Genomic DNA, 26,964 nt, shown 5'->3' with positions numbered 1-26,964 from the left:
TACCACTACAACACAAGAGCCCCTTGATCAAATTTTAATGCTCTCACCATTGTTTTGGACAAAGTACTGTATTAACTTGTTTAATCATCTTAAAAACCATAATTATATACTGCTTAATTTTCAAATTTGAAGGGAATGCAAACTCAGTATCCCTGCCTCTAAGCCAGGAAGTCCAAGTTTAAGTCCTATCGGTTTCAGGTTATGTATCTTGGCACGCCTGAATGGGCTGATTAAATTCAGTCTGAGTGACCTGCCCACATGATTAAACCCTTAAGGCCAGGAACATTATAGTGAATCTATGCTGCACTACCTCCAAGGCCAACTGAAGTGCAGTGCCCAGAACTGAACACTGCTCTCCAATTAGGCTCTAAACAGGACTCTGTACACCTGGAACATAACTTCCCCAAGAACACAGTTATTTTTGGGGAGGATAAGTTGTGGGTTATGTCTTCTCAGGGTTGTCCTGTCGTAACAAATAGTTTTGACAGAGGAATGCAGGACTATTGGTGCATGATGTGGTCCACTCAGAACTGGTGATGCACAGTCAAATCAGTTGTGTACCAGAAAGGCTCAGATTTTCACCCCAGGATATGGAAATCATGAGGATCAGCATAAGTGAAGAGACTAATTGTAATTTTAAGGAACAAGTATCTAAAATGGTGGATGTGAGGGAGAAATTAAGCCAGATTGATGCTTAGAGAAACATTGTAGTGAACAGAGGCCGAAGAACAGAATTGAGCATTAGTAAGCACTGTCTAACTCACCAGGGGGGTGTGCTCAGGACTAGAAACTGATTGGTTCATTGACTCATGTGATCACTGGATCTCCGTGATCATTGGTGAGTTTGTATAATGGAATAAGCTCCATTTTGTACCACTGAATTTCTGTGGAATTTCTGACCATTAGAGTTGGGAGCCAGACTAAAGCACAGGGATTTTAAAAAAAAAACATCTGTAGTATTCTGAATTTCCCCTAGTATGAACGTGTGTGTATTAGTAAAGTGAGCCAGTTTTCATGAGCTCTTATTCAATGAAACTCATAGGATTCTACACTAAGAACCATATATGCAGATTTTTTGGTCATTGTCACCATGTTCTGGGTTACTTTGTTCATCAAAGGGTTTATAATTTCCAGTTATATTATTGTTAATCTAGAAATATTATTTTTCCCTTGCGAAGGAAAGACCGCACTTATATGTAAACTTGCATAATCTCGTCCAACCTGAAACATCTCAAATTAATTCCTTTTTGAAATAGTTACATTGATGCAATATAACAAACAGAGCAGCCAAATTGTGGTCCTACAAAATGTGATAATGACCTGATTATATTTTTGTGACATTGACTGTGGGATCCATACTGGTCTGAATGCCTGCGTGAACTGCCCCGCTCTTGTTTGACATTGTATCAGGGGATCTTTTACATTCATGTCTGAAGACAGAATGGACCTTGGTTTAATTCACTGAACAATAGTATCTCTAACAGCGCAACATTCTCTCACTAGAGCACTAGAGTATCAGCCTTTGTGCTCAAGGATTGTTAGGATTCCATGAATAAGTCCCCAGGCTCAGGGCTTCCTGTAGATACATGACCCCTCATCCCAACCTATGTTTACTGAAATAGTCACGTCATAAAATGGGTGAAGAAAGTGTGGCTGTTTCTGCTTTTCCCCAGACAGACCACTTCTAGATTCTGGTCTTACTCTCAATACACAATGGTGCAGAACAAGTGTGTGTAGTGTAATTATGCTTCTTTATTGAGTATATGTCCACATGTATATGTATATAGAGCTGCTACAAGTAAACTTACAAAACTGGCCTTCTTCTGTGACAAGGGTCAGTCCTTAGATGGTCAAACTGTTAAATGAAACCCTTTCACGACCTGAGTGATTAACCAGACCACTTCCCCTGACAATCTCCTGATGGTTATCGTGTGAAGTATGTCACTCAGACCAATGTTCACACCCCTTCAGGACATCAGATGACAATAGCACATAATTTTATTAAATCCCCTCTGACCTAGGATTGTTGCCAGTGGTATTCCCCTTTGCCCCTGCCAATCTTGTGGCTTTCTCCCACATTAAAGCAGATTTTTTGTAGATTCATCAGTTAGTTAAATATTGTCAGCACTTATTATCAAAGGCCTTCGTAAAGGTGAATAATCTCAGTTCTGATCTTGTCAGATTTAGTTGGAAAATAACAAGGTCTTGCAGATGTTGGAATAAGAAAAACACATCTTTTTGACTCTTGTCTACTAATAGTGATCACAAGGCTGTAGATATCTTCAGTCATTGTTTCCTTCTTCTCTTCAGCTGTGCTTTTGTCCATTCCCCACATACAAGACCACCATGAACCATCTACAACTGAGGAACTAAGTACAAAAGCCAGGACAAAATACTAAGAAAAAATAGCACATAAATTACTAAGATGAAAAATTCTCTGGGCTAAAAGTCGATGAAATGAGAATTTAAAATATATCTTAAGTCTCAGAAAATTATCCAGTGGATGTTTACACACTGCATTGATCATGAAACAAATCAGATCATGATATACCACCCTTAAAAATAACTGCTTCTATTGTCAAACGCACTTAAAAAATATTTGCTTTAGTAAAGCCTTTGGACAAATTTGCAACAAGCACAAGCATACCAATTACAGTCAAGAGTTTGTGCTATGTTTTGGGTGCAGGTTTATCAGTGTAACCTGGTTGAAAGTGGCAGTATTCGGAATTTTAAGTGTCAGTAACATTAAGTGTGAATTGAACTTTATCGATCTTCAGCATCAGTTTATTAAACATCAGCCAGGAAGCTGGTTCCAAACACAGAAATGGCACTGGACAGGAATAGTGAGAGTGCTGAGTTTCTGCTGATTGTCTGTATTTGAGACAGCTCTTCAAATTATACTCAAGACTTTTCTGAGGCACAAAATAGTCAATCATATTCATGAATCAAGTCGACATATAAAATAAAAAAAACAAATGTTCAACAACTTCTGCTGGTCTGACTGCACTGTACAGAAAGAGGCAGTTAATGTTCTGAATCCAATATGAGTCTTGTCCAGAACTGATAGGAGCTGGAATATGTGTGGTTTTATGTTTTTGACAAAGTGGAAGGAGGAATGAATGGAACAGATACTGAGAATGCTCACAGCAAACGGCAAAGGGAATTTTAATGGTAGAGAAGTAATATTGATGCAGAAAATGCTATGTGTGAACAGTTAAAAATAGGTCAGCAATGCTGACAGCAAACAAGATTCTGCGGCAGAGGGGGTGGCTTATAATCAAAATAGAGGACAGAGTTCATGGCTGAAGTTGTTGACTCCTAAAGGCTGTAAAGTTCCAAAGCAGAACATGATGTGCTATTCCTCCAGTTTGCACAAGGTCTTGCTGGAAAATTGCAGCATTCCACAATGACACAGAAATGTTAGTATGGGATGATGTACTGAAATAGTGACTGAAAGGTTAGGGTCATTGTCACAGATAGTGAGGTGCTCCTCTAAGTGGTCACTGACCAGGTGTTTAGTCTCACCATGTAAACTGCATTGTCAGCATTGAGTAGACTCGATTAAAAGAAGTGCAGCAAACTTTATTTTAATGGCACCTTATGAACCCACACTCCATCAAATGACAAAAATTATGTACCTCAATACTGGCAGTTCATTGTATTATTGCGATGTCTGTGATGCCCAAGTAGTCAATTGAGGGTGTGAGTGAGAATGCTGTTTACCAGCAAATTTAAGGAAAGTTGCATTATTATGGATTTATGCTGTAAACAAAGTATAAGAGTGATGTGTATACTCCTTGCATTATGCTTCTATGATTTTCATGTGTTTTACATTGACTATATGGACCTCTTGATCAACTGGAACATTTGATCAAACGGCACACGCGTGGTTCCACAGGTGCTGGTTCACAAAACACTTGCAGTTAAAATAAATTGCTGCATCATCTGCAAGGTGTGTTTGGGGCGTGGAGCAGTGAGAAGGGAAAAGGTAAAAGGGCAAGTGTTAACACTTTCAGCAAGTAGCCATTACAGGAGTCCTTACAGGAAGATTGTGATGAAATATAATCAAGTGGGTGTTGATGGGTTTGTAATAGATACTAATGGACAGCCTATCCCCAAAAAATGGAAATGTCAAGGAAAAGTAGGGGTAGAGTCAGAGTAGGGCCAGATGAAGATGGAGAAAAATGGATACTGGAAGCAAAACCAATGAATTTTTCTAATTCTAGCTGAGACCAGGAGGCTTCACTATATCAGAAAAAGAGTTATAGGAGGGGGTCCGAGTAGGACTGGAAGAAGGAATGTTCCACATACCCGTGAAAGAGAGTTGCACAATGGGATTCAGGTAGATACTCATCGCTACACCTTTTACTTGGAGAATATGAGACAAGTTAAAGGAGAAAATATTCGAAGTAAGTAGGAGCTCAACCAGGTGGAGGGCGATGGACAGGGAAATTGTTCAGGCCTCTTTTCAAGAAGGAAGTGCACAGCCTTCAGATGATTCTGCTGGAGGATGGACAAGTGAGGGATTTTATAGTCCATGTTGAAGAGAGACTGCTGGGGCAAACAAATTAGAAATTTTGGAACCAATACTAAGTTTCAGAAGAATCACAAATGCGAGTGGAAGAAATTGGCTGAGGGGGAAGAGACTGGACAAGGGGGAGAGACGAATAGACTGCAGATAAGAAGAGGAAAGTTTATTGGGGCAGGAAAAGATTGAAATGATGAGTCTGTTGGATTAGTCTTGTTCATGGATTGTGGGAAGAAGGGCTCTTTGGAGTTGGGAACTATTTGGTAGAAAGCTGTGGAGGGAAGATCTCCAGATGAGATGAGATCAGTAAACACCAGTTGAGGAATAGTGCTCGGCCAATGGTCCAGAGGGAGCTAGGAGGAAATGTCTGAGAGCTGGTACAGTAGAGTGGGCACATCAGACAACATCAACAACCCTCATCAGCAGTGTACATGCTTGGCCAGCAATTAATTCAGCAAGTCCCATAGACTTGTGTCACATAACAGGATAAATAGTTAAATCTAGTCATAATAACATTGTTGCCTTAATAATACTGAATAGAGTTTCTGCTTACCTTTTACATTCATGATAGAGTTTAAAATTGTGCAATTTCTCACCATTCCTCATTATTGTAATGGCGGAGTTTGAGAGAGAAGAGAGAGATGAGTGAAAAATAGGAAGAAGATTGAGAAGGAAGGACAGATGGAGGAGGAGGAGAACAGAGCAAAGCAAATTGCTCCATCCTCCCTCCTCTTCTGTATTTCTCTATCCTGTTTGATTCCCTTCTGTGACCCCACCTCCTGTATATGTGATAATCCCACCACTGCATGACATCACTACCTTGGTTGCTGGGGGTCTTCCTCTTCTGATCTGCTCTAAAACACATCTGGGGCTAAACATCCCACACTGATATTGTCAGTTTGAAAGCTTCCGAGGATGAAGAATGCTGTTCTCACACTAGAAATCTGTCAAATATTTCTCATGTTGCTCCAGAAATAATTGGAGCAATTTGAGTTTTAAATACTGTTCTATTCTCATCTCTTTAGGCATAATAACCCTGCACGTTTTGCACAAGATGCTATCTTTGGCAATCTGTTTGTGTCTATTTGTCCAATTCTCTCTTACAGTAACAAGGATGCCTTTGATGGTTTCAGGCCATACTTTCAGCATAACGTTTTGTAACATTTGAAGAGTTGCAACTTGTTGGATAGTTTGCTAAATCTGTCAGATTCACCCCAAATCCTAAGTCAGAACCTCTATTTTTGACACTGAACAGAGAGAAAACTCCCCACTTATGCAGATGTCAACTTTCTGGCATAACTTCTGAAGCAGCAGCCAAAAGAACTCTCCTATTACTAGAATCTATACAGACAGAAGTAAAGAGAATCAGAGCAGGAATCCACACAGAGAGCAGTGAAGAGAATCAGAAGATTGGGATGGCAGGTCGATAGGTCAGCAGCTGAGTGAGTTGAAGGGGTTTGTTTGGTTCAGAATTAGTTAGGTTGGGTAAGGAGAGATTGTCAGGTTGGGAATTTGTTAATTTTGGGATAGTAGGGGCGGGACAGGTTGAGTCTGTTATGGTGGTGGTGCTCTCTGGCCAGGCCTTAGTAAGGGAGAGGGTTTTGTTAGTGGGGTGGTCAAGAGGTCAGAGTTAGTTCTGGTGGGTAAGCTGCATAGGCACCCAGTAGTTGGACAAGGTTTCTTCTTGTCTAAGATTTCCTGGGTAACTATCCAGGTCAATACTTGTGACTGTCTGATGTCTTGGAGTTGGAGACCACTCAGAGGATTCTGGAAGCTGGGGAATTCCTTGTTGGATGTTTAATTTCCCTGATAATTCTCATGGATTCACTGTGAGTGGCTCCAATACCTTACCTCTGGACTCCAATAATCTGGAGACCAGAAGATGTCTCCATGTCACTGCTGGGTTCATAATTCCACAGCACGTTGCACTGATTTTTCTTGTAGTAAATCGGGAAGGTTTCATGCTCTGTACAAGCATCAGAAACTTGAAACAGTAAGTAGCTCTCAACAGCATGTCAGTGATGGACATATGCTTTTCTTGAGTGTACTTTATTTCCAAACAAAATCTCCATGTGCAAATGCTCTGAAGCAGATACAATGATGTTTTGAAATGGCTTGTGGTCAGACTCCACCATTACTTTCTCTTTCCCAAACATATACACATTGAACTCCTCACAAATAAAGACAATATCCAGCCTCACTTTCTTCATCTGTGTAGTGTTTTCAAGTTAGTGTAAATGATCTGGTTGCCCTCACTGCATGGGGATTACTCCAAGTCCTGTGTCACTGACATCACACTGCAGGGTGGTTCCATTGTCGACATCATAATCCCTCAGCACTGGTGATGTCATCACTAGGTGTTTGATGGGAGTGAAAGCTGCTTCTTGTTCTGCGTCCCAGTCCCACTGAACACCCTGCACTGAGAGACTGTGTAAAAGTTCATACATTCTGAGGACAGAGTGACAAAAATATGGTAGGTCATTCCTGTGTGGGTTCACTGATGCTCCACAAGGTCCATAAACTGTGTGAAGGCTTCATTACACAAGTTATTGTGAGACGATTTCTCTTCTGGGTGAGTGTGCTGATGGAGAAGAGATACGTTGACTGTGTGAAAGCTTGTCACACACATTGTACCTGAAGAGTTTCTCCCCTGTGTGAATCCTGCGGTGCCATGGATAGTCAAAGATCTCATGAAAGTTCCATGACAAACCTGTCACTCTCCTGTGTGGATCCTTTGATGGAACAGGAGGTTCCATGACCTGGTGAACGATTTGTTGCACACCTCGCATGTGAATGGTTTCTCCCCTGTATGAATGCGTTGGTGTACACGGAGGCTTGATGATACAGAGAATGATTTATTACACACCTCGCAAGTGAATGGTTTCTCCCCTGTGTGGATCCTCTGGTGAAGCAGGAGCCTTGTTGAGTCAGAGAATGATCTGTCACACACCTTACACTTGAACAGTTTCTCACCTGTGTGGGTGCGTTGGTGTGTACGGAGATTTCCTGACTGTGAGAATGATTTGTTACAGACTTCACATCTGAATGGCTTCTCCCCTGTGTGAATGCGTTGATGTACGTGGAGGTCTGATGATGATGAGAATGATTTCTCACATAGCTTGCATATAAATGGTCTCTCTCCTGTGTGAATGCGTTGGTGTATACGGAGGTCTGAGGATGTTGAAAATGATTTGTTACACACCTCACAATTGAATGGTTTCTCCCCCGTGTGAATGCGTTGGTGTCTGCGGAGGGTCGATGAATCAGAGAATGATTTGATACACACCTCACACCGGAATGGTTTCTCCCCTGTGTGAACACGTTGATGCACGAGCAGTGTCGATGACTGTGAGAATGATTTGCCACAAACCTCGCACCTGAATGGTTTCTCCCCTGTGTGAATGGGCCGGTGATTCACGAGGCCCGATAACTGGGCAAAGCTCTGGTTACATACTTCACATTTGAATGGTTTCTCCCCTGTGTGAATGCGTCGGTGATTCACAAGTGTTGATGATTGTCCAAAAGCTCGATCACACACCTCACACTTGAAGGGTTTTGGTTCCATGTAGCTGTACTTACGTTAACAGTTGTTCCACAGATACACCTTGAGTATTAGGAGACTTTATGTGCCTGTGGAACCCTCCTCACTTACCTTACACTTTAGCAGCTTCTCACCTTTCAGAAAGAGTTAGTGATTTGAGAGACTTGATGAACGATTGAAGCTTTCATTACACTTGGAGCCAATCACACTTCTTCCAACCACCCACAGCCAAATTTTCAGAAAGGTTGGTTCTGATGGAAGACTCCACACCACTGACGAGTTTTGAGATCTGATGATATGTCAAAGCTCTCCTGACCTGACCAATTTCCAGATGATGGTTTCACTGCCCAACCTTCTCTATGTTGACCAATGCTGTGAAGGAGTGATGTCTTCCCAGGGTCGTGCAGTTGTTCCTTGGGTGATGGTCAGGATCTATCTGCGGTATCTATCCCCTTTGTACTCTTTGGTGTAGTTTGGTGTATTCCTGCTGTAAAATAGGGAAAGGAAACATGATAGGTGATGGTTAGGATCTATCTGCAAAATTATGAAGCAGGTTAGTTAGTCATGTCACAGTCAAAGAACTTTGGCAAAATAGTGATCATAATATCTTTGAGTTCTAGCTTCAGTTTGAGAGTGACTTCTTACAAACACAACCTTCAATGTCATGCCAATTCTGTTGTACAAGGGAGGTCATTTCTCAGGTTAAATGGATAAATAGATTCAGAAGTATGGATGTAACCGAGCAACGAAAAATATTTAAAGAAACAACCCAAATTGCTCAACAAGTGTGATTTCCATTGAGAAACAAAATCTCAGCAAGCAAACACATAGGAAGTTCAGGATAGTATTAAGATGAAAGGAAGAGGCTTATAATGGAAAAAGTAACCAGTTTGGGAGTGTATTTTGAAAACGCAAAGGACTACTAAAGATTTGATTAAAAGTTTAAAAAAAGTAGAATTTGAGACTAAATTAGCCAAAACTGTAATAACAGATTGTAAAAGCATTTATATGTAAATAAACAGAAACAGAGTGTCTCAAATAAACATCGGTCCCTTATAAGCAAAGATAGAGAGAAAATATTGTGGGGAATAAGACATAACATAATGCTTTGGATTTGTTTTCATAGCAGAAGACAAGTTTAATTCAGGACATGGACAGTAACGTAGGGGCTAAAATGTGAGGAAATTAATATCAACAGAGGAGAAGTATTAGAGAAACTGAAGGGAGTAAAATCTGATAAATTCCCAGGACCTGACAGCCTACACTCTTGGAATCTAAAGGAGCTACCTGCAGATAGTCACCCAAATATCAATTATTGGGGAAATGGTGAATTTATTAATTGCAACATGGCAACAGACCCTTCAGTCCAACCAGTCTATGTCGATCATAATTTCAGACTAAACTAGCCCTTACCTACCTGCCTGTGCAAGGCCTCGAAACATTTCTCATTCATGTTCTTGTCTAAATGTCTTTCAAATGTTGTAACTATACTCACATACATCACTTCCTCTGGAAATTCATTCCACACATAAGCCATTTTCTGTGTAAAAAAATTACCCGCCTTTTTTAAATCTTTCATCCTTTACCTTAAAAATATGCTCCCTACTCTTGAAATCCTCCACTCTAGGGAAAAAGATACCTGCCATTCGCCTTCCCTTTGCCCCTCATGATTTTAGAAACCTCTATGAAGTCTTCCCTGAACCGCGTATGCTCCAATGAAACAAGTCCCAGCCTAGCCAGCTTCTCCTTCTAACTCAAACCCTTATTCCCAGTCAAATTCTGGTAAATCCCTTCTGAGCCCTCTCCAGCTTAATATCCTTCCTATAACAGGGCAACCAGAATTAGAAATAGTACTCCAGATAAGGCCTCACCAACATCCCGTACAACGTCAACATAATGTCCCAACTCTTATACTCTAAGGTCTGAGCAATGAAGGCAAGCATGCCAAATGCCTTTTTGATCTTATCTATATGAGAGGCAAACTTCAAAGAATTATGTACCCTAAGGACCTCTGCTTTTTATACTACCAAAGGTCCTACTTTTAACTGTACAAGTCCTGCTCTTGTTTGTTTTACCAAAATGCAATATCTCTCATTTCTCCAAATGAAACTCCATCTACCACTTTTTGGCCCATTGACCAAATTAATCAAGGTCTTTCTGTAATCTTAGATAACTTTCTTCACAGTCTATTATAACACCAATTTTAGTGTCCTCCACAAACTTAATAACCATGCCTTCTGTATGCTCATCCAAATCACTTATATAAATTACAAACAAAAGTGGACTCAGCACTGATCTTTGTGGAACACCACTGGTCACAGGTCTCACTGTCTCCTGCCATTAAGCCAATTTTGTGTCGCATTGACAAGCTTACCTTGAATCCCATGTGATCTAATCTTACTAGATTGTCTGCCATGCAGAACCTTATCAAAAGCTTTACTAAAGTCCAAGTAGATAGTGTCTACTGTTCTGCCCTCATCAATCTTCTTGGTTACTTCTTCAAAGAGCTCAACCAAGTTCAAGAGGCATAATTTCCCTTGCACAAAACCATGCTGACTATTCCTGATTACCCCTTGCTTCTTCAAATGCATATAAATCCTATCGTTCTGAATGACTTCCAATCGCTTATACATCACCCAAGTCAGACTCTCAGAACTGTAGTTCCCAGGCTTCTCCCTACATCCCTTATTAAACAAAGGAACAACGTTAGCCACTCTCCACTCATCTGGCATCTCACCTATAGTGTAGATGATACAAGTATTTCTCCCTGACTTCCCACAATGTCTTGGGATACACCAGATCAGGTCCTGTTATATTTTCTAAGACCTCCAGCAATTCCCCTTCTGTAATGGGAACTGTTTTCAAAGCATCCATATTTATTTCCCTGAGATCTCTAGTCTCCATTTCTTTCTCCATGGTAAAAACTGATTCAAAATATCCATTTAATACCTCTCCCATGTCCTGAGGTTCAACACAATGACAACCTCTTTGATCTTTAAGGGGCCCTACTCTCTCGCAAACAATTAAAACTTGTCCTACTTCAATTAAAAAATTTAATGTTATGGAAGGCTTATCCTTTTCCATTCCTATTTTAAAACAAATAGAATTATGGTTGCTAGATCCAAAACATTCCCCTATCACTTCAGTCATTTGTGTTGTCTTATCACCCAAGACAAGGTCAAGTTTTGCTCCTTCTCCAAAAGAAACATTTAAAATATTGATAAAGAAAATTTTCTTGAACACATTTTACAAATTCTTCACCATTGAAACCTTTAACACTGTGGTAGTCCCAGTCAATGTTTGGAAAATTAAAATCACCCACTATTGTAACCTTATTATTCTTACATATATATCTGAGATCTCTCTATATATTTGTTCCTGAATTTTCCCCTGACAATTGGTGGTCTATAGTACAATCCCATGAAGGTGATCATTTCTTTTTTATTTCTAATTTCAACCTGTTTATTTTCTTTGGATGATTTTTCAGAAATACCTTATCCAGTTCAGCAGTAATGTTTTCCTTAATCAAAAAAGTCACTCCCCTCCTCTGTTGCCTCTCTTTCTATACTTCCTTTAGCATCTGAAACCTGGAATACTGAGCTGCCAGTTCTGTCCATCCTTCAGCCAAGTTTCCATAATAGCTATGATTCCATGTTCCCAAACATGCCCTGAGTTACCTGTAAGACCCCATGCACTGAAATAAATGCAATTTATGTCTTCAGAGTTACTGTGTTCTCTGAAAATCTTAACAATGTACTTAGAAAAACATTGTATGATTAGTTCGAGAGGGTTTAAACTAGTATGGCAGGGGGGTGGGAACCTGAGCTGTATACCAGAGGTGAGCGTTGATGCAGGCGAGGCAGTAGCAAGGGGTAGACCAGCTAGTGGGAAGGATTTTCCTGGGAAGGAACCAAGGGATCGGTTAAAGTGTGTTTGCTTTAATGCAAGGAGTATCAGGAATAAAAGTGATGAACTTAGAGCATGGATCAGTACCTGGTGCTATGATGTTGTGGCCATAACAGAGACATGGGTTTCTCATGGGCAGGAATGGTTGCTGGATGTTCCAGGGTTTAGAACATTTAAAAAGAATAGGGAGGGGGGAAAAAAGAGGAGGGGGTGTAGCACTACTAAGCAGAGAGGGTATCACAGCTACAGAAGCTTCCTTTGTCGAGGAAGATCTGCCTACTGAGTCAGTATGGGTGGAAATTAGGAACAGCAAGGGAGTAGTCACCTCGTTAGGGGTTTACTACAGGCCCCCCAATAGCAGCAGGGAGATTGAAGAAAGCATAGGTCGACAGATTTTGGAAAAGTGTACACGCAGTAGGGTTGTTGTAATGGGTGACTTTAACTTTCCTAATATTGATTGGAACCTCCTTCGAGCAGAAGCTTTGAATGGAGCTGTTTTTGTAAGGTGTGTTCAGGAGGGTTTCCTAACGCAGTACGTTGACAGGCCGACGAAGGGAGAGGCCATTCTAGACTTGGTGCTCGGAAACGAGCCGGGGCAGGTATCAGATTTTGTGGTGGGAGAGCATTTTGGTGATAGTGACCATTACTGCCTCACATTCTACATAGCTATGGAGAAGGAGAGGATTAGGCAGAATGGGAGGATATTTAATTGGGGAAGAGGAAACTATGATGCGATTAGACATGAGTTAGGAAGCATGGACTGGGAGCAGTTGTTCCATGGTAAGGGAACTATAGACATGTGGAGACGGTTTAAGGAACAGTTGTTGGGAGTGATGAGTAAATATGTCCCTCTGAGACAGGCAAGAAGGGGTAAGATTAAGGAACCTTGGATGACGAGAGTGGTGGAGCTTCTAGTGAAAAGGAAGAAGGTAGCTTACATAAGGTGGAGGAAGCTAGGGTCAAGTTCAGCTAGAGAGGATTACATGCAGGCAAGGAAGGAGCTCAAAAATGGTCTGAGGAGAGCCAGGAGGGGGCACGAGAAAGGCTTGGCAGAAGGAATCCGGGAAAACACAAAGGCATTTTACACTTACGTGAGGAATAAGAGAATGGTCAAAGAAAGAGTAGGGCCGATCAGGGATAGCATAGGGAACTTGTGTGTGGAGCCTGAGGAGGTAGGGGAAGCCCTAAATGAGTTTTTTGCTTCTGTCTTTACGAAAGAAACCAACTTTGTAGTGAATGAAACCTTTGAAGAGCAGGTGTGCATGCTGGAATGGATAGAGATAGACGAAGCTGATGTGCTGAAAATTTTGTCAAACATTAAGATTGACAAGTCGCCAGGCCCGGATCACATTTGTCCTCGGCTGCTTTGGGAAGCGAGAAATGCAATTGCTTCGCCACTTGCGAAGATCTTTGCATCCTCGCTCTCCACTGGAGTCATACCTGAGGACTGGAGAGAGGCAAATGTAATTCCTCTCTTCAAGAAAGGAAATATGGAAATCCCCGGCAATTATAGACCGGTAAGTCTCACGTCTGTCGTCTGCAAGGTGTTAGAAAGGATTCTGAGGGATAAGATTTATGACCATCTGGAAGAGCATGGCTTGATCAAATACAGTCAACACGGCTTTGTGAGGGGTAGGTCATGCCTTACAAACCTTAGAGTTTTTTGAGGATGTGACTAGAAAAGTTGATGAGGGTCGAGCTGTGGACGTGGTGTGTATGGACTTCAGTAAGGCATTTGATAAGGTTCCCCATGGTAGGCTCATTCAGAAGGTCAGGAGGAATGGGATACAGGGGAACTTAGCTGCTTGGATACAGAATTGGCTGGCCAACAGAAGACAGCGAGTGGTAGTAGAAGGAAAATATTCTGCCTGGAAGTCAGTGGTGAGTGGAGTTCCACAGGGCTCTGTCCTTGGGCCTCTACTGTTTGTAATTTTTATTAATGACTTGGACGAGGGAATTGAAGGATGGGTCAGCAAGTTTGCAGACGACACAAAGGTCGGAGGTGTCGTTGACAGTGTAGAGGGCTGTTGTAGGCTGCAGCGGGACATTGACAGGATGCAGAGATGGGCTGAGAGGTGGCAGATGGAGTTCAACCTGGATAAATGTGAGGTGATGCATTTTGGAAGGTCGAATTTGAAAGCTGAGTACAGGATTAAGGATAGGATTCTTGGCAGCGTGGAGGAACAGAGGGATCTTGGTGTGCAGATACATAGATCCCTTAAAATGGCCACCCAAGTGGACAGGGTTGTTAAGAAAGCATATGGTGTTTTGGCTTTCATTAACAGGGGGATTGAGTTTAAGAGTCGTGAGATCTTGTTGCAGCTCTATAAAACTTTGGTTAGACCGCACTTGGAATACTGCGTCCAGTTCTGGGCGCCCTATTATAGGAAAGATGTGGATGCTTTGGAGAGGGTTCAGAGGAGGTTTACCAGGATGCTGCCTGGACTGGAGGGCTTATCTTATGAAGAGAGGTTGACTGAGCTCGGTCTCTTTTCATTGGAGAAAAGGAGGAGGAGAGGGGACCTAATTGAGGTATACAAGATAATGAGAGGCATAGATAGAGTTGATAGCCAGAGACTATTTCCCAGGGCAGAAATGGCTAGCACGAGGGGTCATAGTTTTAAGCTGGTTGGTGGAAAGTATAGAGGGGATGTCAGAGGCAGGTTCTTTACGCAGAGAGTTGTGAGAGCATGGAATGCGTTGCCAGCAGCAGTTGTGGAAGCAAGGTCATTGGGGTCATTTAAGAGACTGCTGGACATGTATATGGTCACAGAAATTTGAGGGTGCATACATGAGGATCAATGGTCGGCACAACATTGTGGGCTGAAGGGCCTGTTCTGTGCTGTACTGTTCTATGTTCTATGTTCTAGAACAAGTCAATGTAGTTTCAGTTTTTTATTTTTATTGAATGTGGCTGTCAATGGCAAGACCAGCAAGTGTTGCACATTCTGAATTGTCCTTGAACTGGTAGGCTTGCAAAGCCATTTCAGAGGTCACTTAAGAGCCAACAACATTGCTGTGGGTCTGGAGTCACAAATAAGCCAACAAGAGATGAATAGCAGATTTCCATTCTTACAGGTGGGATGTAAACTCCTGTTCCCAGAGTACTGAACTGGGCCTTTGCATTACAAATACAGTGCCAGGACAACTTTCCCACCATTGTATCTTTTCATGTTAGAGTTGATGTTTGACATAAAAATCACTCAGGAGAAATGTTACTTCACTAGATTCTGAAATTTCTCCTTTGTAAGCTATAATTATTTGAAGACACACTGAGTTATAAGTGTTATAAGCTGAGGAAAACATTGCTTCAGTGCACCTGATTGGAGGGGTTCTGGTTTATCCTGGGAAATCAGTTACACTGTACTCACTCAGCCTGCACATCTTCAGCTATCAGTCAAATTCAGCTGTCAGCTGCAGCAGTGGGCAAAACTATTATGGGTTGAGAACAGATCCCCAAATGAGGAAAGCTGTCCACAGACTGGTAAGGTACAGTGATACCCTCTGAATCATATCTCCTTTATCGCCATCCCTGGGAATGACCCATCTCACCGGTGGTGGGGGAAATTCTCAATCTTGTCTCCATGGGGTCCAATGGCTACAGATCAAACATGTTCAAGGAAAACTACCACTTCCGTCCCAACTGATGAACGTCTCCTTCACTGTGTTCATCATCATGAGGGAAGTAGACCAAAGACAGATTCCAAAACTTGGTGTCCATGAGCTGCAGTGAGCCACCAGCAGCAACAGGATTTCATTCCACCACAACCTCACAGCCTAGCTCAGACTTCATTCATGATTTTTCGCAACTCAATCTCTCCCCGTTATTCTAATTCCTGGAAGTAATTTGGTAAATCTCTTCCATATGCTTTCCAAACTTCTTCACTGATCATTCTCCAGGTTAGCTCAGCCTCTCTGCAACAGACAAACTTAAGTACATAGTCTTCATGAGCCAGTTCAGTCCCACTTGACAGCTGAATGATCAGGGAACAGGATAAAGCAATGTATCAGATATTTCTCTCCAAATCAGATTCCATTTATCTCTTCCTCACTCAATTTCAAAGCAGAATCTCAGTTCCGAGCACTGACCAAGTTCTTCAACTGGTCACAGTGATCACCAGCATTAATATCTGGAGTAGTTATACAAAACAACTCATTTCAACAGTGATTACATTTCAAAGGTACTTCATTGGCTGAAATTACCTTTGAGGCATCTGGTGGTTATGAACTGCTCAATATTAATGCAAATCTCTGTTTTCTGAGGAAATTACAGAGCTATGGCTTGGGAGGACAGTGAGGAGGAGGACTTGGAGCGATTTGAAAGGCCAGACAACATCCAATTTCCAACACATTGACATAGCTAATCATTCCCATTCCACAGGATAATAACCAGCTCCCAACACACACACACAAACGCAGAGCAACAGGAAATCAGCAAGAATCTTCAGACACTCTGCACCTTCCAGATAATCACATCTCACCTTCTCATATTCAGGAATTATCCATCAACAAAACTCAGGCTGGAAATCAGAAGGGAAATGTTTCCAATAAACACACTCAATATCCAACACACAGCTCCAGTCAAACAGTTCAGCACAAAGCACCGAGTAAACAGCTCTCTCAGCTGGATCTTCTCACACAGCATAAGGGACATTTCCACCCCTGATTACCCACAGGACAGTCAGACTGCCTGAAGATTGGTGTGGATATTATGGGATACAATTTGTATAAAAGCTGCTCCTTCACTCACCATCTCCTCACTTGGTTTTCAGTCCCTGTAGGAAGTGAACCAGCTCTGGAAGAGGAAGAGGAGAGAATGGGCAGAGTGGGTGGGCTCTCTGACGTCTCTCACAGTCAATCCAAATATTTCTGCAGCAACATGAGTTTCCTGAAGATTGTGAAACTGACCGGTGAAATGGAGGTGACTTTGAGCAGCAGATCAGGTGGAGATTTAAACTTGTCATTGCTCCATCTAAATAAAACCTCACTTATTGCAGCTGCTGTCTCAGTTCCCCTGGTAAATGTTTGACAAGAGATTTATCGCGGGGGAATAGCATTCTTCATTTTCGGGGGCTTTCAAATTGACAACATCAGTGTGGGATGTGTTTTACAGCAGAACACAAGAGGAAGACCTCCTGCATCCAAGACAAAGATGTGCATTGATAGGATGGCACATGCACAGGAGGGAATGGCACACAAGGGAGCTTACAGATTGATAAGATGCTGGAGGAGTTCCACTGTAACAGGGTAGTGAGATGGGATTCATTTTGTGACTGTCAGTCCCATGAGTTGATATGTGACATCCCTGGCCTATAATGAGTTTGCTTGTTGTGAAGATTCACATCCCCTCAACTGTAATTTCTCAGCTTAACATTCACCTCATCTACTTCCTCCACCGGTAGATTTGCCTCTCCTGAAATAGCTCTCTCAAGATATCCCATTCACTTCTCTCTGTGAACTGCCCCGGAAAGAGATGGTGAGAATAAACAATATCTCTGCCTTAGTCTGTGCTGCATTGAATGGTGACATCAGCCACGGAAGGAAGAGATGGACCTCGTCTCACCTTCTCCGAATATAGGTGTGATGCCCGAGTTCCTGACAATGAAAGCATTGTGAGATGATCCAGTTTGAACGGGTTCACAAGGAGTCGTCTCAGACAGCCATCACACATGAGATGAAGGATGGAAATTGCTTTCTGTTCAGGGAGCAATGTGAGACTTCTCAGGTGACCTTCAATACCATGTGAGTGTAATCAATCCAGCACCTTCACTCTCGTCCTTTTCTTTCCCCATCCTTCTCCTCACCCCACCCCCCAATCCTATTCCCCGAGAAGTGGCTAAATTTCACTGTGCACTTGATCAGCTGAAGGGTGTTTTTGGACAGACTGAGTTTGTGAAAGATCTGGACAAAAGATATCTGAGCAATTCTCCGGTAGGTGCCAGATCTTTTCTTTTATTTGAAAAAATATAATTTATTCATAGAATGTACAAAAAAAACATATTTATACACCTACCCAGTCATGCAAGCCGCTCCAGGTTACCCAGGGGGTACGTACACCAACTAAAAGAAAAAAAAACAAAACAAAGGAAAAAAAAGAAAAAAACCTGGCAGTCATCTCCCCGCACAGTCCCCGTTGGCCCCCTGACCAGTTGGGGAAGGCGCCAGCTGGGCCCAGTTACCAGATAGGGCCCTTGTTTCTATTCTGGACGAGGGGTTTCATACGGTGGTCTTTCCCCACCACGCCTTGGCGGTGGCTGCCCCAAGCTTTAGCACGTCCCTCAGCACGTAGTCCTGGACCTCAGAGTGTGCCAGTCTGCAAAACTTGGTTGGGGTCAGTTCTCTCAGCTGGAAGACCAGCAAGTTGCGGGCAGACCAAAGAGCATCTTTCACCGCATTGATGGTCCTCCAGGCGTAGTTGATGTCGGTCTCGGTGTGCCTTCCGGGAAACAGCCCGTAGAGCATGGAGTCCCGCGTCATGGAGCTGCTCGGGACGAACCTCGACAAATACCACTGCATCCCCCTCCAGACCTCCTGCGCATAGGCACACTCCAGAAGGAGGTGATTGACAGTCTCGTCCTCCCCGCAGCCGCCTCGAGGGCAGCATGCGGTGGCGCAGAGATTCCGGGCGTGCATAAAGGATCTCACTGGCAGAGCCCCTCTCACCGCCAGCCAAGCAAGGTCCTTGTGCTTGGTTGAAAGTTCTGGCGATGAGGCATTCTGCCAAATGACTTTGGCAGGCTGCGTGGGGAACCACACGATGGGATCCACCCTCTCCTTTCCCGAAGGGTCTCGAGGATACTACGTGCTGACCACTGCCTGACGGCCTTGTGGTCAAAGGTGTTTCCTTTCAAAAATTTCTCTACGAAGAACAGGTGGTATGGGACGGTCCAACTACTCAGAACGTTCCCCGGCAACGAGGCCAGGCCCATCCTTCGCAACACCGGGGACAGGCAGAACCTCAGTAAGTAGTGACACATGGTGTTTGCTTACTGAGGATCTATGCACAGCTTGATGCAGCCGCACCAAAGGTAGCCATCAGGGCGAGGGTGGCGTTCGGTACGCCCTTTCCCCCATTTCCCAGGTCCTTGTACATGGTGTCCCTGCGGACTCGGTCCATCCTCCTGGTAGGTGCCAGATCTTGACTCTTTGCTACCATAGCTAAGTTATACACTGTTGCAGGCATTTCCAGAGCCTGATAGCTATCAGTTATCCTCTTTCCCCTATCAATTGAGACTGACTAGACAGAGATCTTTAGTGTTTATAATGGCTCTTTTGCATGCTACAGTAAGGATCCCAGAAAGTTAGGCCATGACACGCTGCAGACCTCGAGCAAAGGATTACGAAGTCAGTTATACTTTTGAATTCAGTGACAAGAAATCAGTATGCACCAATTCAAAGCTGGAAAATTATCTCAACCCAATCAATATTATTGATTAATTTTGAATTGTGCATATAACTAGCCAATCACAACAAAGGCACCCAAATCTACATATATATATATATATATATATAATATCTACTTAAATATATAACTGGAGTGAATGCAGGTACAGCCTACCAAATCTAATCTTACTTCTGGCAACAATTGTTTTTAACATAGCAATTTACATCTAACTTGTGTATATCAATTAGCCTCCCCTGCTCAATATCCCTGCTGTTTGAATGACTTCTTTCAAGATTATCACTTCTTTGCTGTCTCATAGGCAACATGGCATGAGAGTCAAGGGTAAGGTACAATCAATCCCTTATTGTTTGAACTGACTTCCTGCAGTTTTGTGTACTTGTATTTTATTCACAGCTAGCAACTAATACTTGGCATTTATTTCACTTTTTAAAATAACTGTGCAAGATTCTTTTTAACCCTTTCATACTATGGTCCATTTCTTGATATTATGTGGAGTAAACGAAGTTGAGTAAAGACTAAAATAAAAGCAAAATACTGTGGATGCTGGAAATCTAAAATAAAAACAGAAAATGCTGGAGAAACTCAGCAGTCCAATACAACTCTTCTTCTGAACCAGTTCAGATTCACACATGGGAGAAATTCTTCAGATGCAATGTTGTTATTCAGTCAGTGTATCTCCTGGTCCGTTAATGTGCTCACAAGGGAGAAACCCTTTCAGAGTGAATTCTGTAATAAAGCTATTTCACTGTTGTAGGTTGAACTAGAACATTAGTGAGCCTACATGGGAGACCAAACCCTTACCGTATGACATGTGTCAGGATTGTTTCACCTGCTGCTCCTCTCCTACTATATACCAGCATCTCCGCACAGACTCAGAGCCAGGTCATGTGTTTCACGTGCACGGAGTGTTGTCTGTGTTGTTTAGCCTCCAGTGCTTACACAGGGAAGGTATCATTCCAAAGCATTGTCTGTCTTAAACCTCTCCCACCATCAGGCCAATTGTTTCAGGAAAAAATCAGATTGTGAGACACATAAAAGAAGGTTCTATCAGAGGACAATTTTGAGTGAAAACTGAGCTTCTCACACAGAATGTTCAGTAATATTGAGGCGCAGAACAAGAAGCAGCTTTCACTTGCATTGAATGACTGGCTGAAGGACTATAACATCAATTCTTAAAGATAATTCTCTCCCTAATGTCAAATGAAACACAAACCTCTCAGCCATTCATTCTTCCTCCTGCTGGATTCTTGTTCACGATTCAACTTTCTTGGTCACATTCTTAAGTTGATGATGGCTTATATTCTAGGTAAGGCATCAGCAAATACATTACCTTGCCCAGAAATATATGCAATTTTTTTGTTAAATACCTGCAGATCTAAGCTCCTGAACAACCTTGGAATCTTACCATTAAATTCTTCCACGAATCACAGGGGAATATGGTCTGAAAAAATGGCAGTTTCAAAGTGTCCACCTCTAAAATCTAAAATTTGAAGTTATGAAAAGCTGTTAATATTGATGATGGTTCCTCTTCGGTTGTTTGAGTACTTCTGTTGATGCCTGTTCAATTTCTTTGAAAAATAAGCATGGGCTCTTCCATTCCAATCTAGTCATCCCATAAGAGTACTGCTCCAATTCCAAAGTCACTAGCATTTACATCTAATTTAAGTGGTTTGTTAAAGTTCGGTGCTGTTAATACAGGTTCATTCATTAAAATTGCTTTTAACTTGCCAAAGACAGCTTGGCATTCTGTAGACTATACCATCTTCATTTGTTTTTGTAGCAAATTAGTCAAAGGCATCCCTACTGCACTAAAATTACGCACAGACATTTGATAAAATCCACATATTTCCCAAAAACCTAATTCTCTCCATTTGGGGTGAGAAAGTTAGAGCTTTAACCTTTGCCATTATGGGTGACACCTGTCGTTGTACAGCATGTCTAAAATATATCACCTTGGCTTTTGCAAATTCACTTTCTGCTAGAATTAACATCAACTCGGCTGATTGTAATTGTGTAAATAAGTTTCCTAACCATTCCATACATTCCTTCCATGTAGTACCTTATATTGCGCTGTCATGCAAGTAAAGTACCCAATTCAGCCCTTCAGCAATAGCTCTACTTTCTAATTATTGAAATGTGGCTTGCATGTTCTTAAACCCAAGTGGCATAATTCAAAATAGATATAATACATTCGGTGAAACACTGAAATTTTCCTAGCTTGCGTGCCAGCGGTACTTGCCAATATCCAGTTAAAAATCAATTTTTAATAAGAAAGACACACTATTATCCCTACCAATACAATCTTTCAGTCTGGTAAGAGAATATGAATCCATCCTTGTGGCTGCATTTATATTCCTATAGTCTTCACATAATCTTATTAAACCTTCTGGTCTGGAAACTAAGACTGCGGAAGAAGTCTGATTACTCTGGCTTGGTTTGGTCAATTGATACTAAATTACCTTCGTTACTTTGGTTTGTTTCTCTGGGAGTAACTGATTTGGGTTTTGTTTTACTGGGTCCAAATTAGGTACATCCATGTCATATTTAGTTAATGTGGTACATCCAAGTGTACCTTTGCAAACTTTGTATTTTCTGAGAAATCTCACTATATCTCTCAAATTTTCTCCAGATATGAAGGTACAGTGTCTCAATTCTCTAATACTTACAAATTTGTTCAACCAATAGTAGGAAGTTCACTTTGGAAATTGTCTAATTCTCTTTGATTCTTTTTTTTCTTACATCTTCCTCTAATACACTACTTCATACACATGTACATCCTCATTGTGTCATGTCAATATGTTAAACAGTACTAATGTGGAGAAGACAATCAGTTCTTTCTCCTACAATCAGGAGTATCAATTAATTATGTTCCCTGAATCACTGATTTTTATTTTGAATGGCTCACCTTGTAAAGACAACATTACCAAAATTTGATCTCCAGATATAAAAATTCTGGCCATTGCATGTCTATCTACCCAGTCTTTCATCCTGCTTTAGGAAGTTTTTAGATGTTCCTGTGCATCTATCTCTACAATGTCTTGTTAACATTTTGAGAAATTTTCCTTTCTCTGTCCTCTAACTCCAGTTGTCTCATTTGCAATTTTATACTTTTTCGTTCCATTGTATTTGACTGTTTCACCAAAATATCTAAATGCTTGGCTAACTTGGCTACAATTTCAGCTTTCTTATTATTTCAAGTTAAAACCAATTTTTAGCCTGTTTGCTAATTCAAAAAGCGTCACCTCTTTCTAGCTTTCTAAATTTTCTTAGCAAATCTGGGAAGCATCCTTGACCCCCTGAACGTCTTTAGTAATGTTATGAGCCATTTCCCCACTTTTGATTTAACCAATATGTTACCGAAATTAAACAGATTTTCTACTTCTCACTTAAGTTCTTTTTAAAGATCTAGGACACTAGCTCCCAAGTCTGTTTAAATTTGCTGGGACCTTTCATACCCTAAATCTGTTCAAATCTGTCCAAATTTGTCCGTATCTGTCCAAATCCCAGGCGATGAGCCCTCAATGTGTTATAAAGTGGAGGTTGACTCCCTACTCCGAGAACTAAAACCAAAGCACCAAAACAGGAGCACTTCACCTCAATTTCTAAAAGGAATGTGAAACATGGTGTAACCTGTCGTTCAGCAACTTAAAGTGGTGAAATAACTTCCTGACACTCACTTTAAAGTCAACAAGTACCAATTTACTTAACTAACTCTAACAGTGAACAAATTAACTGAAGCTTTAACAAACTGAAAAACCCCTTCTAACTGCCAACTATGCCCGAATAAAGCAAGATTCTAATGGCATGCTGTTCCAATAAATACAAATCCCACCTATATAAAAGAAAGTATTTAGTCTCTCAAAATTACAGCTAGATTACGTGTCTTCTGGAATGTTCTGCATCTTTTCTGTTGATTCTTCTGTCAGAAATATTATCTAGCTGTGCCATTGGTACCACTGGTATTTAGACAGTGCTTTCCTTAAGACAAAGAAGAATGTGAGAGCCAGCAATTCTCTTGAAAGCTGAGGGACATTAGGTCTGGCAGATGGCAGCTGGCTCTGGGCTTTCTCCAAATGCCCCCTTCTTTTTATACCCTTGATGACTTATCAATATTTCTTTACAATAGGATTGGTCCTATGCTGTCAAAACCATCATACTTAAGTCTAATAGGTTTTGGTATCTAAGTGTCTGGTTCAAATTGACTGGCTAAATTCAAAAGCCTACTGTCTTGGTAAAATAAAATACTGCTATTTGACCTGCTAACTGTACAGCCTTTTGAAACAAAATGTTTCAATTCAGGTCCTCTCTGTATGCTAGCAAACTTTCAAGCTGCTGCTCACAAACATCCAATTTAAATCTCTACACACAGAAAAAGCATATCATCTTTAAAGGGACCATGCAATACTTTCCCCTCTAGCATTTTACAAACACCAAATTCTAACTTCTTGCCTCTCAATCCACAAGTACTCTTATCCAACTTCACAACAGTTGAGAATGAGTTATTACAAATCTCTCACTTTTTCTTCTGTGTGTTGGTGTGTGTGAAGGCTTCCTGACCATGAGAATGACTTGTCACATGCCTCACATGGGCCTTTTAGGCACTAGTTGCGGCCTCCTGCCTATTTGTCCGCAAATACTCAATCCACCTTTTGAAATGTGTGTACCATTTAAAAACACTTTTTTACTGGTAACCCAGTCATGTCAAAATCTAAGAAAAGAGCATTAAAGGAAGAGAACAGGGTATTCAATGAAGAATGGGAATTGCAATATGACATAGTTGCTGTGAAAGATAAAATGATGTGTTTGCTCTGCCACACCATAATTGCAATAGTGAAGAAACACAAAGCGCATCAGCGTTATGCAACTCATGAGCACCACAAATATGCTAAACTGGAAGGAGAACCCCTAAAGTCTGCACTTAAGAAAATGATAGATCAAAAGCAGCAGCAAGTATTTAAAACAACATCAGGACAAGGGACTGACATCACTGAAGAAACTTATAAAATAGCACTGGAATACTTGGCAGAAGAGGTAATCAATTTAGCTATGTGGAAATTATAAAAGAATGCATTGTTGAAATTGTAGGATGTTTAGATTCAGATAAGGTTAGTAGGTGTGTGGAGGTTTCCTGACTGTGAGAATGATTTGTCACAGACCTCACATCAGAAAGTGTCCTTTGTGGATGCATTGGTGTATACCGAGGGTTCCTCCTGTGTGAATGATTTGTGCCAGAACTCACACCTGAATGGTTTGTCCCCTATTTGAATCCTCTGATGGAGCAGGAGTTTCGATGATGTGGGGAATGATCTGTCAAACACCTCACGTTTAAACAGTTTCCCCCCTAAGTGAATACAATGGTGTATGTAGAGCTAAACTGACTATGAGAATGATTTGTCACATGCTCGACATGGAAAGGGTTTCTCTCCCCTGTGGACACATTAGTGTTTGTGCAGATATCCTGAATGGGAGAATGATCTGTCACACACCTCACAATGGAAGGGTTTCTCCTCTGCATGGATACATTGATATACATGGAGGTATCCTGATTGCGAAAATGATTCGTCACAAACCCCACACTGTAATAGTTTCTCCCCTGTGTGGACAAGTTGGTGTATGTAGAGTTTTGATGACTGGGAGAACAATTTACCACACTGTCTGCACATGACTGGCTTCTTCCCTGTGTGAATGATTTGATACCTGAGGAGGATTGATGACACTGAGAATGATTTGTCACAAACCTCACGTGAATATTTTATCCCCATGTGAATGTGTTGGTCATTCATGAGAATGATCATGGGAAATCTTGGTTACATATCCCAGATTTGAACTATTACTCCCCAGAATGAGTGCATGAGTGTTTCATGAATGGAAGTGACTTTGCAAAAGGTCACTTGCAGTTGAGACTATCCACTATTATATTAGCAGTTTTGTTTTAGTAGATTTGTAACAAAAGCACCTTTTGTGTTAAGACAGCCTTTCAGCCTACACGCCTCACAGTTGAACAGCTGCTCACTTGTAGTAATGAGTCACTGTTTCATGAAAATGCTTGAAGCTCTTACCACACTTGAAGCCACTCAACAGTTCTTCCTAGCCTCACCCTGACTGATCATTCACAGCCAAACCTTCAGAAAGATCAGCTGTGTTGAAGGCTCCACACCACTGACTAGTTTCAGATCTGGTGATACGTCAAAGGTCCCCTGACCCGCCTGATTTCCAGCTGATGGTTTCACTGCCCAATTTCTCTGTGTTAAGCAATGCTGTGAATGGACTCACTGTCTTCCCACAGTTGTGCAGTTATTTATTGGGTAATGTCAGGATCTATCTATGGTGTCTATTCTCTTATGTAGTATTGTGCAATTCTTCTGTAAAACAGGAAAAGAAAATATGATTTTCACCAACTCCCTCTCCTTCTTTGCAAATCAGCTGATTTCCCAGTTTTAATCACAGGTTCACAGAATGTGGCTATCACTGACAAGATCAGCATTGTTGCCCATTTATAACTCACCTTCAGAAAGTGATGCTGAAGTATCCCTGTGTAGCATGAAGCTTGAGAGGGAAGGGTTGCTGTGGATGTTAAACCTAAAATGCAGCTAGTAAGGAAATCGCAGGATTTTACTCCAGAGACAATTCACAGATCCCTGCACAACAATCAGCTCCCAAACTATACAGAACTCAATATTTGGAAATCAGTAAAACTCTTCAGCCACTCTGCACTCCCAGATAATTACACCACACTTTCTCATATTTAGGAATGAGCCATCAACAAATCTCGGCCTGGAAATCAGGAGGGAAATGTTTCCAATAAACACACTCAATATCCAACACACAGCTCCAGTCAAACAGTTCAGCACAAAACACCGAGTAAACAGCTCTCTCAGCTGGATCTTCTCACACAGCATAAGGGACATTTCCACCCCTGATTACCCACAGGACAGTCAGACTGCCTGAAGACTGGTGTGGATATTATGGGATACAATTTGTATAAAAGCTGCTCCTTCACTCACCATCTCCTCACTTGGTTTTCAGTCCCTAGAGGAAGTGAACCAGCGCTGGAAGAGGAAGAGAGAATGGGCAGAGTGGGTGGGCTCTCTGATTGACGTCTCTCACAGCCAATCCAAGTATTTCTGCAGCAACATGAGTTTCCAGAGAGGTAATACTAGAGTCTGAGATAACACAGTGCGGAGGTGGAGGAACCAGTAGGTCAGACAACATCAGGGGAGCTGCAAAGTTGGCATTTCAAGTCGGCTCCCTTCTTCAGAAATAGGGGAGGAGAAGGGGGCTCAAATAAATAGAGACGGGGGTTGGGCTGGGGAAGGTAGGGGGGATGGTGATAAGTGAGAGAAGGAGGGGGTGTTGGGGATTGGTCAGTGAGGTGGGAGGAGCGGTCATGTAGGAGAGAAGACGGATAGGCCAAGGAGGCGGGGATGAGAGAGAGGGTTCGCCTTGGGATGAGTAGATTTTGAAGCTGGGAAATTGAGACCATTAGTTTGTCAGCTCCCAAGGTGGAACATGAGGTGCTGGTCCTTCAGTTCCCTTAACAACTTCTCCTTCAACTCCTCCGAATTCCTACAGACTAAGGGGCTG

The 26,964-nt window shown here is 41.7% G+C and overlaps 1 protein-coding gene across 5 annotated transcripts; it reads right to left on the bottom strand.

The window, feature by feature from the left end:
• Nucleotides 1-1,753: 1,753 nt before the first annotated feature.
• On the bottom strand, nucleotides 1,754-26,427 carry LOC125446389 (zinc finger protein 271-like). Of its 5 annotated transcripts, none has more exons than XM_048519932.2 (2): nucleotides 26,385-26,427; nucleotides 1,754-8,556 (listed from the first exon to the last, which is right to left on the bottom strand). In XM_048519932.2, the coding sequence occupies exon 2, from the start codon at nucleotides 8,091-8,093 to the stop codon at nucleotides 7,242-7,244; it is 852 nt and encodes a 283-aa protein (XP_048375889.1). In that variant the 5' UTR covers nucleotides 8,094-8,556; nucleotides 26,385-26,427; the 3' UTR covers nucleotides 1,754-7,241. The 5 variants fall into 5 exon arrangements, with proteins under 5 accessions (XP_048375889.1, XP_048375890.1, XP_048375891.1 ...); XM_048519933.2 differs by having other exon boundaries at nucleotides 1,754-8,553; nucleotides 26,385-26,407; XM_048519934.2 differs by lacking the exon at nucleotides 26,385-26,427 and adding an exon at nucleotides 25,886-25,905.
• Nucleotides 26,428-26,964: the final 537 nt, after the last annotated feature.

The sequence above is a fragment of the Stegostoma tigrinum genome, chromosome 34 (assembly GCF_030684315.1).
Source record: "Stegostoma tigrinum isolate sSteTig4 chromosome 34, sSteTig4.hap1, whole genome shotgun sequence".
In the NCBI taxonomy this organism is placed as follows: Eukaryota; Metazoa; Chordata; class Chondrichthyes; order Orectolobiformes; family Stegostomatidae; genus Stegostoma; species Stegostoma tigrinum.
The sequence above is the reverse complement of the archived record's forward strand: the minus strand, read 5'-3'. Positions and strand labels throughout refer to the sequence as shown.